Here is a 19,035-nt window from a genome sequence, read left to right as displayed (position 1 = left end):
CAGACCCGTGGATGGATCTCTCTGTATTTTCTCCCATCTCCTGCCTCTGCCTTTCGTAAGGCTGCGACTCGGGCCGGGGGAGCGAGGCGCAGGCTTCCGCTGGCGTCACTCTCTGGGAGCAGTGACGCACGCGCCTGCGCCGTGTCTGCCGCGTAAGTGGGTGTTTTATAGGCTGGGAGGGAATGATTCATAAATTAGCTAGAGCCCATGCCTGTCCCTGTTACCCTAACGATGTGCGAATAGGAGTCAGCGCAAGCCTTTCAGCACAAACACGCTTTCAAGCAACCGCCTTGTTGAGCAGGCACCTTCTCCCTCTCTAGACGTGCCTTGTCAAGCCGTACCCAGGGTAAAATGCTAATCCAGGGCATAAAATGGGGCATTACCCGGGGCGAAAACTACAGAGAGACTTAATGGCCTGCCAGTGGCTAATGAAAACACCACCCTCTGCAGCATGACTGCAGTGTTTGGAGGCTTTTGCAGCCAAGGTGACTAAGTGCAGGATACTCTTGGAAAGCAAGAAGAGCGGTTGTCACTTTTGGGGAAATGTGGTGGCTTGCAGTGGCGGGGGAGAGGGAGGTATGGTTAAAAGCAACCAAGCAGGCTCCCGCTCAGATTGGAGCAAGCTCTGGCGTGGGGCGTCGCGAGCACCCCGCGGTGCGGGGCGATGGGAGCTGTGGCGAGGAGCGGCGCGACCCAACGGCCGCCTTCGGCTCACAGCCTTCGTTATTAGAAACCTTGAGCAACAACCCCACGGTTAATAAAGCCAGCTCATCTCACTAGCCCCGCTTCATAGTTGTATTTATAGAGGTTAGAAAAGCTAAATATTTTTCTTTGTGGTTGGAGTGGCGTCATGAGAGCCCCCCTCTCTTGTACAACCCATTTTTACTGTGTGAATTGCGAAACAGTTTTGGCCTTAGTACCCAAATCTTGGTATTTAAATGAGAAGGGACTGGATTTTCTGTTTCCAAGGTTGGTTCTAATGTGAAAACTGTGGATTCTAGGTTTAGACCAGAGTACAAATGTTTGTGGTTCAGGTTAGATATTTGAAGCTACAATTGAAAATTCTCATAAATAGTGCTGCATTTCTTTTTTTTTTCTAAATTGGTAGAATTGTTCTACCAATTGAATTGAAACCAATTGTTCCCCAACTGGGATCTCTATGGGCACAGCATAGAAATATTTTATTTTGAGAGAAAGAAGGACTTTTGAAAGAAATACGGGTGCGTGGAATTCCCTTGGCTCTCCCGTTCACTGTGTCTACCCCGGGATGACACAGGGTGTTTCCTGTTAACTACCTTCACTGGCAATCAGAATTAAAGGACTTCTTTCTATATACATATGATTCAGCTTTTAATTGTCAAAGAGAAGCCCAAATGGTAAAACGGAGGAGTTAGTGTTAGCTTGTGAATATCCGACCCTTCAGATACCGGCTCGCACGCGAGCGTGCTGTTCGCTTTAGCAGTCCCCCTGCAGCCAAGCCCAAAGCGTGATCCCGCTGTTCCCCACCTGAGCGCGTGCTGGTCTCGTCCTGTGCATGCCTTGTGCTGCAGACACCGTGCAAGAGCAGGTTCACCTCCGGCAAAATAACTGTGAAAGAAAGAGGCTTGCAGGGGGTCCCGGTGGGTCTCGAGGAGGTGCCGTGAGTGTGCGCGAGGCTCTGCTCTCTGGTAGCGCGCCCACGAGGAACGCCCGTCCTCTCACCTGTCTGCTCCCCACGCAGACGCCCACCTTCAAGTGTCTTTAAGTTGTTCTCCAAGCTCTATGGAAACTTCAGTACCAACAAATAGCAGGGGGGACCCGCGTGCTTTCTGTGCACTTGCAGGCGAAGGGTCCTGCGGATGTGTTGCGAGCACTTTCGGAGGACCTGGAAGCACCTGGAAGGCGATGCTGAACACCAGACCTGGCGAGGGCCCTGCAGGCACCTGCCAACACCCGGTTTCCTCTTAGCAGCTAACAAGCATCCTGGCTTTTTTATTTCCTCTTTCTAATTTATAAAACCATCTGTGGCATCCCTGCCCGGAGCATTCAGAGGTTGTCTAGCTCTTTTAGAAAATCTCTTCTTCCTCTTTAAAACGCATTGCTACATAGTGATGCTCTTTTTCTGTTATACAGTTTTACGTTGTATTAGCCATGATTGGAACAGTTTCTAGTATTAAATGATATGGCTAATATTTGTTGTATTGTTTGTTTTTCCTGATCCTCTTCCCACAAGAGCATGTATTTATTGAAACAACCAGTTTTGTTAAGGGTTTTTTGTTTTGCTTGCCTTCTTTTCGTTCATCCTCCTTTAAACTTTGTTTTATAGCTTCCTTGTCTTATATTAAAATTAGAAAAAGCGGGTTATAAAATGCTTCATTTTTCAGAGGCCTTGCAAATGGCAAGCTGCCACTGGTGGTTCTAGAAATGACTATGCAATAGCAGCAACAAAAGTTTTGTGGTTAATCTTTTTCACATCATTCACATCATGATCTGTGCTGGTCCAGGCTGTGCTGTTTGAACCGATACAGTGTTTCAGGAGTTTGCAAGGAAAATAAGTATATTATGTGTTGAAATGACTAAAGTGCAAAACCTCAACCGATGCAAGTGAAGGTAGCACTTGTATTGCCAGCAGAACTAAATGGGGTTGGAATAGTTGAAGGTTTTTAAACACCTATTAGTGGAAATGGTTCGTGGTTTTCCAAAAAAAAAGAATAAGTAATACTGAAGTCAGCAAAGTTTTCTCTTTAAAAATCCCATCTCAAGCTTGTGATAAATGTAGACCTCACAGTTCTTGCATGTTCAGTTTTGCCTTATGCCCCTTGGTGGCTCAGCTTTACGTACTTGCTTCATAAAATATCTTTGCCTTTTGTTATTTCCTGCTCTTCTCAACGGAGTCCGAAGGAGGCTGACTCTGTGTGTGCATCATGCCATTTCACTCAAGGATCCACCTTGATGGACTATGGAGAGATGGGGACCTAAACCGAATAACTTTGCCTAAAGGGATTTCTTGTAGTGACAATATTTTCTTTCCCGTTTTGCGTCCTTCATGGTCAAGGAAAAGTGTTTTTCCGGAGAAACGTTGGGTTAAGAGCCGAGAGAGTTGTATGGACCAACGCAGTTTGACACACTGTTAGTGCTTGTATTGTAATGCAGGGAACAGCCATTGCTGCTCATTTCATCGGTGCTATCTCCACACCCACAGCAGTTGTTGCAGCTCTGAAACGGTGTTACCCTGGTCTCTTTTTCGAACAACCTGATTTAGATCAGATAGAATCGATTTAGATATCTCTGATGCTTTTTACATATCCTGAGTGGGAATAAGGGTTTGTTACTTTGTTTTGAATCTCAGGCCTGGGGCAAATTTTCCTCCTGTCACATTAAATGCAGACCAAAGGGCTAACCTTAGTAGAATCAGAGCCCTTTGGTGTTGCAGCAGTCCTTCCATATTCCCATTTTCAGAAGGAGCAAACAGGTATAATCATCTGGCAAACTGATGTAACCCAACTGACCGAAGTGATTCACCACCCAAGTAGATTTGCTCTTGCAAATGCCTCTCCCAAGTGGTGGGTCGCTTTTCAAGACAAGCCTTTTCCTTTCTCTCCCCGCCACCTCGCAGGAGCAGTTCGGAGAGGAGGAAGGAGAAGTCGAGAGATGCCGCACGATGCCGACGCAGCAAAGAGACCGAAGTGCTTTACGAGCTGGCCCACGAGCTGCCCCTGCCCCACAACATCAGCTCGCACCTGGACAAGGCCTCCATCATGCGCCTGGCCATCAGCTTCTTGCGCACGCACAAGCTCTTGTCTTCAGGTAAGCTCTGCCCACAGGTGCTAGTTGTGGTGCTAGCTGGCTTCAGCTATACAGGGTATTCTCCGAGCGCGGTGTCCCCGAGTCAACGCAGGGCACGAGCATTGCCACCGTGGTCATGCAGCCCCGTACTGAGCTGCAGGGGTTTTTTCATCCCCACTGGATATTTTAACCAGGATAGCAGAAAATCTTGAGCGTTCCTAGTCGCATAACGTCTTCCTTTATCAAAGCAGCAACTGGTGCAGTTTTGCCTATCTCAGAAGAGTCTGAAAACTCTTGAATACGCTTCGACAAGCTCAAGGTTTTAAGCTTTCACTTTCACGAGTTTAATCAGAAATCAGCCGTGCTTCTTAGGCTTCCATGCTGATACAAATGAATCTTGATTTGCCTGAGAAATGTGTTTGTTCAAGTGCCTTTAACAGGCAGCTTGGAAGTGCTGAACGCCTAATACTTTGTTTAAAGGACTAATTGTCCTATGCACCAGTAATAGGTAGCAGATAGGTTGTCTAACCATGGTGGACTCAGATAACTAAAGCAAACAACTTCTCAGTACTCGACACAGATGGATTCTGTGTAACGAGAATCTTGCTTGTTTTGGACTAGGGTGAAATGTGAACCAGCACCATTTTCGTAGGCTGTGAAAACTGATAAAAATCACAAAATATTCTTATTTTTCAACTGTGTTTAAGCAATCACTTTGGGAATCTGTGGTTTGAGTGGTCTACAGGATTAATGAGAATAACTGTTGGTTATGGGAGAACTTTCACGTGGTGACTTCTAAACATCAAAAATATGTTAAGAAAACAATGCCTGAATTACTTGTGAAAGGTAAAGCCAAGATACTGTATTTTCCCACACTAATGGCAAAACTCCCAGTGCAGTCACAATTTCATTTCCTCGCTTTAGAAAAGTTGAGTCATACTGTAACAACTGTTTTAATAAATACTATTAGGAAGTGTCTCATTTTGTGGAGGAGTATGTTGATTTCTTTACTCTGTTACCTCTGTAGAAAGAAAAGGTTATTTGTTGAGCAGTGCTTGCAAGTCATCTCTGTTTTCCCAATATAAGTAATGCTTGGGGAAGCTAACATAAAATAGGTAAATATTCTTCAAAATGCCACATAACTCACTGATTCTCTAGCCGTTTCTTTTATTTGAAAAGCTGATGCTGTGTTTTTGTATTTGTGTGACATGAGCCAGAGGCTGTCAAAGATGAGGAAAATAAAACTTCTGAATGACTGTAACAGATGATATTATATCATGCATGCATCTGGAAAGCTGAAATAAAATAGCTTAATACATACACACACATATATCTATGTGTATACATGCACACACGTACATAATTTCTATAGGATTTTTCTGTGATGGTGTTGAGAAATAACATGATTCATGTATCTGGTCTACATTTCTTGAAGTACCATATACTTGAAATGCTGCCATAACCCAAAAGCTAAAAAGGAATGTGAAATGAAACATTATATTTGTGTCAGTCTGTGTTTTAATATTTCAAGCTTTACCTATGACAGCTCTTAGCTTAACTTTAAATCTAGCAGCAAATCTGATCCCCTTCCCCAGTTTAAATATCAATTTCAATTAAGTCCTCTCATTAAAATTAGTGTTATTAGTCAAATGCAAGTTTGTCCACAGTTGCATCTTTAGACACTTGAGATGTGCATCAAGGTTTTATAATCTTTAATTTTTCCATTTTGGAGAACTGATCTTAAAACACTTTAAAGGGAACTCTTCTGGAAAAGTTGGGTCTTATTTTCTGAAGGGGAGAATAGGCTGAAGTGACTGAACTCGGGCCAAAATACCTTGGCTGCTAATTATATTCTGGGTACGGCTTACATTTAATTGGCCAAGTTAAACAAGAAGGCTGGAGGTTAACATAGCCCTGAATATTTGAAAGCTAATTTTTAAGGTTTAGCGTAAAGAGACATCATTAGAGATAGAACTTTTATTATCATGGTCAGAATTGCACCCTCAAGGTCGCATTTGTTCCTTCTGGGGGCTGCTCAAGGTCCCCAGATTCATGTGTGTTTCATCGTAGTCGAGGCAAGCAAATCTGTGTCGGTTTCAACCTGGCATTTTGGGGCCTGGGGTTGCCCCAGGTGCCTTGCAAGGAGCCACCAGCACAGGGGGGTCGGTGGTCCCTGGCAGGGGAGATGGGGAGCGGGAAGAAGGGCAGTGCCGACACGAGTCACGCGGCCTCCAGAGCCCCTCTTGGCTTTGCTCCGTCCTCGTGGAATCGGCCGTGATTATTTGGGCTAGATGCTTTGTGTAAACTGGACTCAAGTGGTAGTGTTTGCTCTGTAATCCCTTAGAGCATTAAAATAACATTTGCTGTGTTTATGTATACAATGTCAATAAGACAAGCCTGCAGCACAGCTTGGAAAATTCAGAAGATGGTTAGAAGTGCTGCTCGATTAGCATTTTTTGGCGTTTATTATTTATGTTAACAAAAACTACTGGTACGTCAGGTTTGATGTCATGCTGTAGTTTGCAGGCGTGATTCTCAAACGGGGACTGAGCACCTCATTTCACAGCACTTTAGCTGGGAACAGGGAGAGCGAGGACTTTCCAGGGCTGCATCCTTGTCTTCTTGCAACCTCCTGCTCCTCAGTTTAGAGATGGCCTCGGGCGACTTGCCAGCCTCAGCTGGCATCGAGTGCTGAAGGCTCCTTCGTCTTCCTCCCTGGTGTGGAGCAGGGCCTTTCCTTCGTGGATCTCGGGCTATTCCATTAGCTGTGTCTCCGTGCACCGCTCCCTGCCCCTGCACATCCCCGCTCCGGGTGCGAGCGCGCTCGGCCCCGGTCCCTTTTCACAATAGGAAATAGCTGGTTGTGTATCTCAGAGTTCAAAAGGGTAAAAAATACCAGGTTTTGCTTTATAAAAGTTGCTTCTTTACTTAGTAACACGCTTCCCTTTGATTTTCACAGTAGGCAATTCTGTGTGGGAATGTGGGAGAGGAAGCCTTTAACATTTAGAAACGCAGGCTGTTGCTCTGACGGCCTGATTGAGATTAGTATCGCAGGAAGCAAACTGAAACAATAGCTTTATAATTCTGTTTCCATGTTGTGCAGAGCGGTACGCGGCATAATTGGAATGCTGGTCGAAATATCATTTAATTACGGCCGCCTTAAATATTTTTCAAGATGTCTCCTAATTCTATTGGCATAATACATTTTGCCCTCATCAGCGTGAAAAGGGTCGCAGTAAATATGGAATAGATATTGGTTCCTTTCAATGAAAGGTTTTGATTCCCCATAAAGACACTACTGAAACTCACCCTCTGATGTTTACCTGTGGCAGAGCTTTTGGAGTGAGGGTCTTATGGTCTTTAATATGAAAGTTTGATATCATTATGTCTCCTTTATTATCTATTACAGCTTGCATGAGTAAATTCTCATAATTTGGGGGAGGAGGGAGGCAAAACATAACTTTTTTTGGTTGGAGTAGCCGTCTTGGTCAGCATGGTCGTTGTTTGCTAACCGACCCAGGCGATCTGCGGGCCTCTGGCTGCGGGGTCTGCTCGAGGATCCACGCGTTGTTCGTGCACCTTGCCCGGAACTGGAGCGCTCTCCCTGCGCACGCTCGCACGAGAAGACCCTGCTGGCCGCAGAGCTCCGGGAGTTTCTGCCGTTTGAGTGAGGCGAATGGGGCCGGCACGTTTTTCCCAGCTTGTTTCCATGCCCTGCCTGCGAGCCGGTGCCTTTTCTGCGCCGAGGGGCAGCAGAGGAAGCTGCCTGGGAGCCGTTCCTGGGGCAGAAGCGGGGAGGGAGCAGGGAAGCAGACGGGAAGCTGCTTCGGAGAAGGGAGGCCGCAAGGAAGCCAGTGTGAAGTTGTTTCAAGGGAGGGAGACAACAGAGCCGGAAAGCCAGCAGGGAGCAGAGGGGAAAAAATAGCTTTGCTCGATGCTTTTAAGGGAGCGCAAGCTATCGGGAGAGGCGGCGCGGGCATTGTTCTCCACGTCTGGACGAGCCGCAGCTAATCTCGGGCCATTGTGGCCTAAAACAGTGCTTTAAAAATAGCCTGGCTGCTCGCTCGCTTTTATCGAATTGGAAAAACAGTCCCGTGCCAGCCGTGCCGCGAGGCCTGTGCACCGAGGCCCTCAGCTGCTTGGAGTGCGGCCTCTTGGGCAGAAAAGTGCGTCACAACGTTGCGTTTGGTGGAAAAACCCTCCCCGCTCTGGTGATGGGCTGCCGTGGGCCCCCGAGAGCCCCCGTTCACAGCAGAGGAACAGCAGGGGCTGAAGCACCTTCAGAGGAGCAGCGCCGTCGTAATCTGGCTGGATGCAAACTCTTCAGCAAAACTGCAAAGCACCAGCAACCTGCAAGTGTTTTCTTTAGAAAAGTTGCTCGTGCACTTAGAGATAAGAGCCCTTCAGGAAGCTTCCAGTTGAGGAGCAGCTTTTTCTTGCTATATCTAAATTGATGGGTTTTTATTGAATGCATTGAAAATATCCCCTTGAACAGGATGTGCTGTCCTGTCAAGACGAAAATAACCCCCCGTTGCTTTCCTTTGATGCAAAACAAGAAATTAGGAAAAGACAAGTCCATCTGCAAAGCTCTAGGGCTGCTGCCAGCTCTTCCCTAACTCCGGCCAACCATCATCGAGTGGTTTGAGGGTCCTGGTCAGGACTGGCAGCGAAGGAGGGGGCAGATGTGGCCTTGTCTCTATTGCACATCGCAGCCAAGACCCCTCTGTGGTGCCTGCGGGGTGCAGGGCAGGAAGCAAAGCCTTGGGGGCTGCACGGAGGGGTGAGGTGAGCTCTACCTGAGCCCCAGCATCGCGGCCGTTCCTCTGGGCTGGCACAGAGGCACCTCTGGGCCGGATCAAAGGTGCTGAACTGAATATAGGCTGTTTGCCGGGAGCTTGTTTATACCTGAGCGGTTATTTCTTGCAAGGAGAGCCTGATTTTTTAGCTTTCAGACTTGTTCCAAGAGGCCGGACTGAAGGAAATGAGCAAGCATCTACGGAAAAAGTGTTCTTAAACTTGGGAACAGTGCACATCCTGACAGTGAGAATTAATCAAAGCTTGTTTACAAGAGCTATTTTTAGCATAAAAGCTTATCATAAACACTGCAATAAGCATTTGCCACAACAGCTCAGAGTTCCTTGTGGATTCATAATTCCTACTTTGGTAGTTGAAAATTTTTCAAAATAGAGCGAATTTGAAAAAAAAAAACTCTTAAGCCAAAAAAAAAAAATGTACTGAGCGATACTGCTTGGGGCAGTAGAAACGGGATGAGAGTGGGACTCGAGACACCATTGCTGAGGTCCCGATCCTGCTGTAGCTGCGACAGCCACCCCAGGGAGGGCACCTCACTTTTCTGTGCCCCCTCGACTTGATCTGATCTCCTGATGGAGGCTGCGGAGGGATTCTCTCATTTATTGGCCTCCTAGTGCTAAGTGAGAGCAGTCTTGGCTGGGATCCATCCATGTAGCTATAATATGAGCAGTGATATTGCCGTACTTCATTTCTGCTGCGCTATAAACAGTTTATAGATTTATGCTAATTTATAGTTAAATTGGAATATTTGCAGCCCACTTTCCCTGTGCCTGAACTGAAGGCAGAACTGAAAAAAAAAGTTGCAGGGAAAGCAAAAGAAATCCTTATTTCAAAATTTAATTAATTTAAATTAATAAAATTTAATTGACAATTATTTTGAAATCAACAGAAGACCTACCTAAAAAGCAGTGCTGTTTGATTCCATAGCTACCCCTCTGTAAGCCCTGGAAAATTCTGGCCAGCCTACATTAGATGCTGCTACCACCTAGACAAAAGTATCATCAAGCCTGTAGGAAACTGAAGGTTAAATTCTGCCCCTGCTTCCTCATCCTCACGTCTTTCTTTCCCTGGATCCCAGCTTCCTCCACTGTTTTTCATTTGAATTTGAATTTTCTTATGTCCAGCCCCAAAGTAAATTAATAAAAGAACATTTAAAGCAAAATGAAAGACTGGAGGGATTTCTGGGAGCGGCTGGCGGTGGCAATGGCTCCATTTGGTTTTAAGAAAACCAGATTTTTTGCTAGTGGCAAAGCCACTGTACTGCTTGGGATGCACCAACCTCCTTTCAGGGGTGTTCGCTGTGTATGAGGCTGTTGGTAGCTGCTGATTTTCACAGGCACTGCCGCAGCCCTCCTGGGGACGTTGCGAATGTACCTCAGTGTAGCTGGCACATGAAGGGCAGGGGGTGCCCAGCGGCACAGACCCTCTGCCCCCCTTCTTCCCACTCCACATCACGGGTGCCTCCAGCTGCACTAAGCTAATCTTAATAAAAATGATCAGCTCCCATCCAGCAAATGCCCATACCCACGCGCTCTAAAGCTGACTCTATAGTGCTTGGCTACCCTGGAACATTAAGGGTTTGTACCTGCAGCCCCAATGTGAGTGATCCGGTGTCCTCTGTGTGGCTTTGGGTAAGTAATGTAATTTATATACATGGAAAAGCAAACTTAATCATCTGATAATACAAGTAAAGCGTTTGTCTTTCGCTGTTGGAGGCATTTAAGAATACAAACGCTTTGAATAGCCTTCCTGCCTTTGAATGGTGATGTTTTGTTAATGCGAACTTAATGAGATGGAAAAGAAAATGGAAAGGAGGGTCTGGGGTCAGAGCTGAAAAGTCAGTTTTACTCTGAACCCAACCTTGGCTGATTGTCTTGGGCTTGTAGCCATGATCCCTGCTGAATAAACCGTTTGTTTGCTTCCGGAAAAGTCAAAAAAACCCCATTCTTTACACAGCAGAAACAAGCTGAGGAGCAGATGGTCACTTACCTTAAAAAAAAAAAATTTTTTTTTTTATAAAAGATGTCGTTATGGTCAAAGTGCCTCCTATTCACGTACATTATTGTCGTTTTGTTGCGTTTCAAACGCTCGCCCCGACGGGGTTTCCCGAGGGCCGTCGCGCTGGTGCTCGGAGGAGCTGCCGCCCCACGGGCCCGCTCGGCCCGGCCTGGCCTGGCCTGCGCTGGCCGGCCCCGGCGAGGGGCTTCTCCTGGCCGCCAGCAACGGCGGCTGCTGAGAGGCAGGGGAGGACGGGCCCAGCGGCGTCCCCGCAGCCCAAGGGCCGCGGTGAGGGGCAGCAGGCAGCGGCCTGCAGCCTCCGGCCTTTTTGTCACCACAGTGACACGCGCTCGTCCCTCTGCGCCTGCTCGCAGGCCTTCCTTCAGCACTGCGGCTGCGGAAGGGGTAAATCGGGCTTGTGCTTTTATCTTAGCTGATTAACGCTTTGAAGTAAAACCTGTATAGTGAGCTCAGCCTTTTCCCTACCTCCCCTCCCACCAACCCCCCGAAAACCAAACCAAAAGACACATTTTAACATGTTTTAAAAAACACTACTAATGCAAAACAATAGAAACAGAAGCAAACAACTTTATGCTTCTAGACTTCTTCCAAAATAAGAATTTCCACAAGAAACACGAAGAGAAAATGATAAATGTGTTGTTTCAGGGGGGGAAAAGAACAAAACTGAAATATCCTCTGGTACTGAGAAGACGTGTCCTAGAGAACAAAAAATGGTATGCTGAAATTGCAACATTGAGCCAGCAAAGACAACCGAGCTCTCCAAGAAGCAGGAGAGTTTCCCACTGTTGCTTCAGCGACGAAGGCTGATGCAAAGAGGTCCAGAGCCTTCTGGGCAGCCCAACGTGCTGGGGCTGCTCCGGCGTGTCCGACGGTGAGGATGGCACTCGCTCGTGGCTAGGGCTTCGGCAGCGTAGGATTGAGTTCGTTGCCCTTCATTCCACACGGATGTGCAGCCTTCCAGGTGAAACTGTGGAGATAAGCTTGGCCTCAGTGGCTGAGGGGCACAGGACAGCTATGATAAATCATTTCTAAGAAAATCCATGGCAAAACACGGCAAGAAATGGTTGTGTCTACTCCTACACAGGAACCTGTCTATACTAATCGCCTGCAAATCGGCTCCTGCAGTTTTCTTATTCATGGAGTGGAAAATTGAACAGTCCCAGCATTTTGAAGAGCAGGCAAGAGGCAATTGCCTGCACAGGGAAGCCGAAAAACACAACAGGGAGATGACTAGCCAAAAAACACAAATGCTCTCATAAATACATCAACATGGCTTTAGATTTCATCACAACAGTAGCCTGGCTTCCCCAGGAAAGATTAGACGTGCTGGATTCACAAACCTTTTATCTGCATGTAGGAACATATAGGATGTGAATGGGATATAGAGCCTTTTCTCCTGGCTGGATGGGAGATAGGTAGATAACGGAGCACGTCGGAGCTAGTGGGGCGGCGTGCGAGGAGCTCCCAAGTCTGCAACTGAGACAGCAAATTCGGGGAGAACGGGTGCGTGTTTTTCCTGCAGATTCTTGAAATGTGTTAGATAAATTGCCGTTTTTCTGGGGCATTTCCCTTTTTCTAATTCTTATAGTTTTCTGATACTTATACTAAAGGCATTTTTAGGGAAGATTTATCTCAGCTACGTGGAGCAGTCAATTTGGGCAGTCTTAATAGGAAAAGTATTTGAACTTCTTAGGAAAGCTGGATTCATGGACATATCTTGTGAGGCATTTGCTGGAAATGCGCACATTTGGTTTGTGTTCTATAGCAACTGCAGCGTCTGTTGTATTTTATGGGAGACACAAAGGGTGCTTGGGGCCAAAGGAATCTGCGCCTCACAGCGTATGTGCCTCGGTGGCTGGTTACATGTGTGTTAACACAGATTTACACACTGAAAACACACGTAAGGGGAGTAATATATGCTTACCAAAAGGTTTAGAGGAAAAAAAAAGAAAAAAAAAAGGGAAAAAAACCCAACCTCTTGCTTTTCTAATAATAGGGATTTCCCTTCCACGTACTATGCAGGTAGGTTTCTTCTGAAGAACACTCCCACCAGAACAGCACTGTGGAAAAGAAATTCTAACCACAGGGAAGTATTTTGCTAAAACCACAAAAAGGTAGCTAGGAAAGCTGAAGATTTTAAAGGCTTTTGTCCCTTTTCTCAGTATGTGCTGACAACGAGACTGAACTGGAGGCAGACCAGCAGATGGACAACCTGTACCTGAAAGCTCTGGAGGGATTTATTGCCGTGGTGACACAGGATGGAGACATGATCTTCTTGTCAGAGAATGTCAACAAATACATGGGTCTAACCCAGGTAACTTGTTCCCTGACACTTCCCTGCCTTTGTAATACAATTCCCAGGAACTAGACATATGCCTAAATGCAGAAAAACAGTTGTGCTGACTGAAAAAAAAAGGCTTAGTTTTCTAGGTCTTGCTGTGGAGGTCAGAATAGGCAATTTTGTATTATTAAAGGCAGACAACATTTTCAGGGGATTTTTATCAGACATTTCCTGCTGCTTTGTGCATCCTAGTCAGTTGCCCGTTGGATGTGGTTGTGGAGTCAAAGTAAACGGATTCATTGCAGGATGTGGGACAAATAACTGCTAAAGAAGGCTGAGTTAAACCTAGCTATGATCCACTGAACTGGTGAAGCTCAGAATGTTGTCCTGCTTCATCTCAAAAATGCTGGACCCCATCCTTCAGCTGCTATCAGTATACTTAGTTCTACTGATGGGTTTGTTCTAAGTAGTTAGTATTTAGAAATAGATAAATGAGTACCCAAAATTATCATTGAGAAAAGAGAATTCCCAAGAAATTGTCTCAATGTTCCCTTTTATTTGTATTATATTATTTTATATGTGTTAGCAGTTGTTTTGAGCGGGGCTAAATACTGTTTTTATTTCTGAACAGGTGGAATTAACTGGACACAGCATTTTTGACTTCACTCACCCATGTGACCATGAAGAAATTCGAGAGAATCTGAGTCTGAAAAATGGTAATCTTGAAAATACAAGGGAGTCAGTGTTTGCTTTTTAAATAACCAAATGAAGCAATTGGCTGACAATAGAGCTCTGTTGGTCATGGTAAAGAGAATTTTCATTCCTGGAGTAATCATTAACTGTTATTCAGTGCTTTGCAAATTTGTTTTGTTTTGCCAAATAGGTTTAAGCATGATACCATTAAGAAGTGCTTGTTTAGTGTTTTCCTTTCATCAAGTTAAGACAGGCATAACGTCTTCACTTGTAACTGTTAGCAAAGATTTATGTGCTACAAGCTAAAATGCAGGTTTAAGTGCAAAGTCCCAATTAAGGTCCACTTAAAGTTTTAGGTCTCAGGCTTACAAACAGCCCTTCATTTGTCCATACATCTTTGATAATCTCTGTAGATAAATTAACTAAGGCTTAGTCTGTTATTACTTACAAATCTTTCATGCTTGTAAACAGAAGGAATTGAGAAGCAAAGAGTGACAAGACTCTTTTTTCCCCCCCATTTTCTTATCTAGGTCCAGGCTTTGCAAAGAAAAGCAAGGAGATGTCTACTGAGCGTGACTTCTTCATGAGGATGAAATGCACTGTTACCAACAGAGGCAGAACTGTCAACCTCAAATCTGCCACGTGGAAGGTACGACATTTTAGCCATAAAAAGTATTATTGATTTTAAGAGATGTTTTGGCTTGTAAAGTACATTCTAAGTTTGTCTCTCATTCAAAAATCATTATTTCAGGTTTTGCACTGCACTGGACAAGTTAAAGTATATAACACTTGCCCTCCTCACACTCTGTGTGGATATAAAGAGCCTCTTCTCACCTGCCTTATAATAATGTGTGAGCCTATTCAGCATCCTTCAAACATGGACATCCCTCTGGACAGCAAGACCTTCCTGAGCCGCCATAGCATGGACATGAAATTCACTTACTGTGATGACAGGTAAACTGTTCCTTTTCGTGGATGTTTCTACCCTCCCAAACTAAACAAGCAGTCAGTCCATCAAAGCTTTCTTGCTGTGTGGAGCTGGTAGAGAAGGACTGGGAGAAAACACTTTCTGTTACACAGACAGACAGTGGCTCACTTAATCCACCTCAAATCTTAGCATAGGAAAAATGGTGATAGGCCTGCTGTATTTTTTCCTCCTGAATCATGAGCCCAAGTTCATTGGCAGAAGATGATAAAATTTAGTGTGATAAGCATCTTAGGTCTTAACAAACTGAGGAGTAAGGAGGATTTCTGTTACATTTTTTAGAGAATGTTTCCAAGGATGTGCCTTTCAGGCCTGAACCAAGGACAGTTCTTATGGTTGGTTTGACACAGGATAATATAATCAATTTACTGGAAAATACTTTATTCCAAGCTAAGAATCGCTACGGAGTCCAAAACATCTCCCTGCTCAGCAACAGAGTCAGGATCTATCCTGCTCAGTGAAAAACAACCTTTGCTGGTTATCAGTCTGCTGCTTTTAGGGATGGCATGAGGGAGAAGGAAAGATCTTGGTGAGAGGCCTGTGTCCTCCACTCCCTCATGTTTCCCTCTTGGGTGAAAAAGTGGAGATTCCTCTGCATAATTTCCCTGGGGGTCCCAGTGGCCTTTCATGCCACGTGTGTCTCCTTCCTGCCTAGGTGTTGCAGGAACCTCTTCTTAGCGAGTGTGTGTGTGACCAGAAACCCCTTCCCATGCAGCCTCCTCCTGCCCTGTCCTTTTCCAGCAAATCTTGTCTGTCCTACCTTTTCTAAAGTTTATGAGATCTTCCCAGAAAGTGATGAGAGGTTGTTGATGGTTCTCACTAGTGCTACTAGACTCTAGGAATTCAGAGCTGCTTGCGGCTGCCGACAGCCAAGGGGTTGCCAATGGGATTATATGTACGCTTGAACCTTAAGAAAAAAAAATCAGGACTGAAATCTTAGTTATTTTCTTGTTCTTCTGAGATTTTTTTACACTTGTTCCAGGCAAGATTTTTATTCTAAATAATGCAGTGAAGCAACTGTACAGGCTGGCAGGGTTAGCAGCTGTGGATAAACTCAAGATTGCAAGTGGGAAACTTGTGACTGATCACTTTCTGTCCTCTCTAAGAATTTAGCAGCAAATATGTTGTAACTAGAAAGGTGCTGTGAATTGCACCAGGGGTCTGTTCTGCTCAGGTTAGCCATCCTTCAAAGAAAGCTGCTAGGGTTCTCAGAGAAGAAATGCAGGGACTGAGACTTCAGATACTGTCTCCAGGAGGGTACAGCAGGCTACCCTGTATGTGTATGTATCCCCCATGATGCATGCAGGACCAGTGCTTATGCATGCCCAGAGGTATGCATAGAAAAATCTATATCAGATGTAAATTCTGAAAATTTTGGCTCACGGTATGTATTTTGATGCAGCTACCAAAAATAAAGTCACATTTTCTTTTTAAATATTGTAAGTTTCAAGTGTTGAGATATCAATAGGGTTTTGCTATTGGGGTAAAAATCCAATAATGTAGTAGTGACTCATTATAAAAAGCAAATTGCTTCCTAATTACCAGAAACTTAGTGACAGGCTAGAATAGAGCAAGAGGGGGGTTCAGTATGTTACTGCCCTGGTAGGTCTCTGTCAGGCTTTATAAACAGTTATAAATGAGGATTAGGGAGAGCCATACGTTTCCCTTAGAGATGCATACGCTTGTTTTAAAAAGAACAAATTCCTGTTGTAAGCAGTGGGAGCTGATTTACAGGGAAAACTCTTCATATGGCAGCGTAATACCGCAGCTTCCTCCGGGTGATTTAACCTGGAGGGAATTTCGGCACCGTCCCTTAAAAATCAGGCAAAAAAAAAAAAACAGTGCGTGTTTTGCTAGATAGTTTTAGCTGTGTCATCCGTGGTTTGTTGAGATGATGCTGAAGTGCTGGGGGAGGCAGCGGCCGCAGGGCCGTGCAGCTCCCCGCGCCTGCCTGGCCGGACGCTGACCCTGGCCAACAGGAGCCGCGTCGGAAAACACGGAAATGTGCGAAACGCTCGCGTGTGCTGAGCAAATTTGGTGCCCGCAGACGAGTTGTATGAAAGGGATAGCTGAGTGGGAATGCGGTCTGAAGGAAGACTGAGGAAAAAGGGGAGGAAAAGCAGCATGTGCCCGTCAGATCGCTGGGCCTTTTCAGAGCCCTCTTGCCTTTCTGCAGCGAAGAATTTCCCCTTCCCTCATTTCAAATGTGTAATGCACCAGCCTGCATGCTTTGCCCTCCATAAATGATTTATATGTGTGGACCTATGACTCCCCTGAGTGAAATGAGGTGAAATAATGCTGGTATTCTTAAAACAGATTTAGCATGGAAATGGACTTAGGAAGAAAAGTTTTTGAGATAAGAATTAAAAATAAGGTCCACAGTTCAAGTTGCTGTTCTGTTAAATGCCTGTTCCAGCCATTAATGGAGAGCTAGTTAGACACATTCCCTTGCTCTGCTTATCTTGGCTAAGTGGTTTAAAGGAAGGATTATTTTAGCTGTAATGCAGAAATGCCGCTCACAGCTACAATTCAATAACCCGAGTCAGGGCTTATTCCAGCCCTCCGTTGCTGCGAGGGGGTGACTGAGCTGCAGAATTGTGTGTTTCTGGTTTACAAGAAACCCAATTAGTTAAAGCACTTTTTGCTTTTTCTCCACTGGAATTTTTTAATGGAGGAGATGAGGAAGAGAGGGAATGATGGGTGAGGGGATGGCGATTCAAGAGATGTCCACCAGTGTCCACCAGTGTCCAGGGGTCTCTGATTTTTGCACATCTTTGGCCTGGTTTAGTCTGGGAGAAGCCATGAATGTGACTCCACTTTTTACTGCCTTTTGGGATTATGTGAGGCTCCCTCTCAGCAGTAGCTTTGGGTACTCAGCAAGCAGCATTGCCACAACAACGTGCAGCTCACTCTAGCAGGCTGGCAGAGTGTTTACCCAGCTTTTCCCCAGAGAAAATAGGTGTTTGGTTTATTTTTTTAACTCATTCTGCTTTAAAAGTATAAATTTTTGTTGTTTGTTCCTGTCAAGACCAATTTAACTTCAATAACTTGGTAAGGGTTTGAATAAAGAAAGACTTTGTCTAGAGCTCCACACCCCCACACGCACAGTCCATATAAGGCCATAAGGGTATATACCTGGTTATTTTTTATGAGCAGTAAACATTACAGTAGCCTTTCACAAAGAGCCTAACTTCTCATTCCTGTTATTTCTTAAGATCCTATTTTAACTCAAGAAATTGTATGGCCTAAAAAAGCTTTGTATTCCTGTAAAGAGACAGAAAAGCTTCCTAAAGCCCAATTTAAAAAAAAAAAAAGAAAGTATTTTCTTATGTAGTCTTTGAAGCAGTGAGCTTCATCTGTGCTTTGCCATGTCTCAGAGAAATAAAATGAGCAGAAGTCATACAAATCCAGAAATAGGACTCGGGTGATTTGTTTCTCCATCACCTTCCTCAGATATTTTTTTTTTCTCCAGCAGCTTCCTTAAACACTGACTTTGCCTTTGCTCCACATCCCAGCAAGTGTCAATTACTCTTAAAAATGGGTACAGTTAAGAAAAACTGAAGTGTGGTGCCCAGAGCACTTAAATAGTGGTAGCCGGGACAGGTCTGCACTCGAGGGCTGCTGCCCTTCTCTTTAATGTGTTTTCTGAGATTTTGACCACAGTTACATCATGGTGACAAATTTAGCGAAGTGCCAGTTTGACAAAATTAAGATTCTCCCAAAGGTATTTGTGTTTTTAGAGGAGGGCGGTTAGCAGGAAAACAAACAGCCTCTCAACCCACCTGACTCCTTCAGCTAAAATTACTATTATTCTAATTAGCACCAACTTGGGTTTTTTTTTTTAATAAATGCAAAGGCAGCGCAAAGCCTTGCACGGCGGGACGGCCATCCAAAACCACGGCGCAGTTTGCTGGGACAGCTCGCACGAAGGGCAACTTTCTCCCCCGCGTCCCGTGTCCTGCGCTCGCGCGTCGCGACCCCCACGGCTCCCGGGCCTCTCCGCGGCCCTTCCTGGCGCCGAGCGGTGCCTTTCCCTACGCGCTCCGTGCTCCGCGTGTCCCTTCGGCGCGGGAAGCCGGCGGCTTGGAGGAGGCGCCTCGGCGGCCAGGCCCAGGCGGCTCTCCAGGGAACTCGGTGCAGCGGCTCTTTAGCCTCCGCGCCGCGGCCTTGGCCGCTCTGGGCCGGTCCCGGAGAGCCCCGGGCGCCCGACGCAGCCATGAGCAGCTCCCGCGCGAGGAGGACCAGGAGGGATGCAGGAGTGCGAGATCTGCCGCTTCCAGCAGGACCAAACGGCACCGCTAAGAGCTCCCGGAGAGCTCCCGCAGAAACTGCAGGATTTGAAAATATATCGAGGAAATGTTTGCGGCCGGTCTTAGTGTTTCGGAGCAGCGGAAAGAAACATGATATAATTCTTCAAACCCCCTTGAGTTACTAAAAACCAAACCAAAAAACCCCAACCCCCATCGCTTTATTTCCAAGA

The 19,035-nt window shown here is 45.6% G+C and overlaps 1 protein-coding gene across 2 annotated transcripts in view; it reads left to right on the top strand.

Annotated features, from left to right (window-relative positions):
• EPAS1 (endothelial PAS domain protein 1) overlaps positions 1 to 19,035 on the top strand; it is a 112,094-nt gene that overhangs the window by 75,957 nt on the left and 17,102 nt on the right. For both annotated transcript variants that reach the window (XM_088524272.1, XM_088524274.1), the window contains exons 2-6: positions 3,596 to 3,786; positions 12,759 to 12,910; positions 13,509 to 13,593; positions 14,101 to 14,219; positions 14,322 to 14,524. In XM_088524272.1, coding sequence (XP_088380398.1) covers positions 3,596 to 3,786; positions 12,759 to 12,910; positions 13,509 to 13,593; positions 14,101 to 14,219; positions 14,322 to 14,524 — 750 coding nt within the window. The remainder of the gene's footprint in view (positions 1 to 3,595; positions 3,787 to 12,758; positions 12,911 to 13,508; positions 13,594 to 14,100; positions 14,220 to 14,321; positions 14,525 to 19,035) is intronic.

Source organism: Tinamus guttatus, unplaced genomic scaffold, assembly GCF_059628265.1.
Source record: "Tinamus guttatus ecotype Peru unplaced genomic scaffold, ASM5962826v1 Tinamus_guttatus_pri_ptg000208l, whole genome shotgun sequence".
In the NCBI taxonomy this organism is placed as follows: domain Eukaryota; kingdom Metazoa; phylum Chordata; class Aves; order Tinamiformes; family Tinamidae; genus Tinamus; species Tinamus guttatus.
This window is presented reverse-complemented; position numbering and strand designations above follow the sequence as displayed.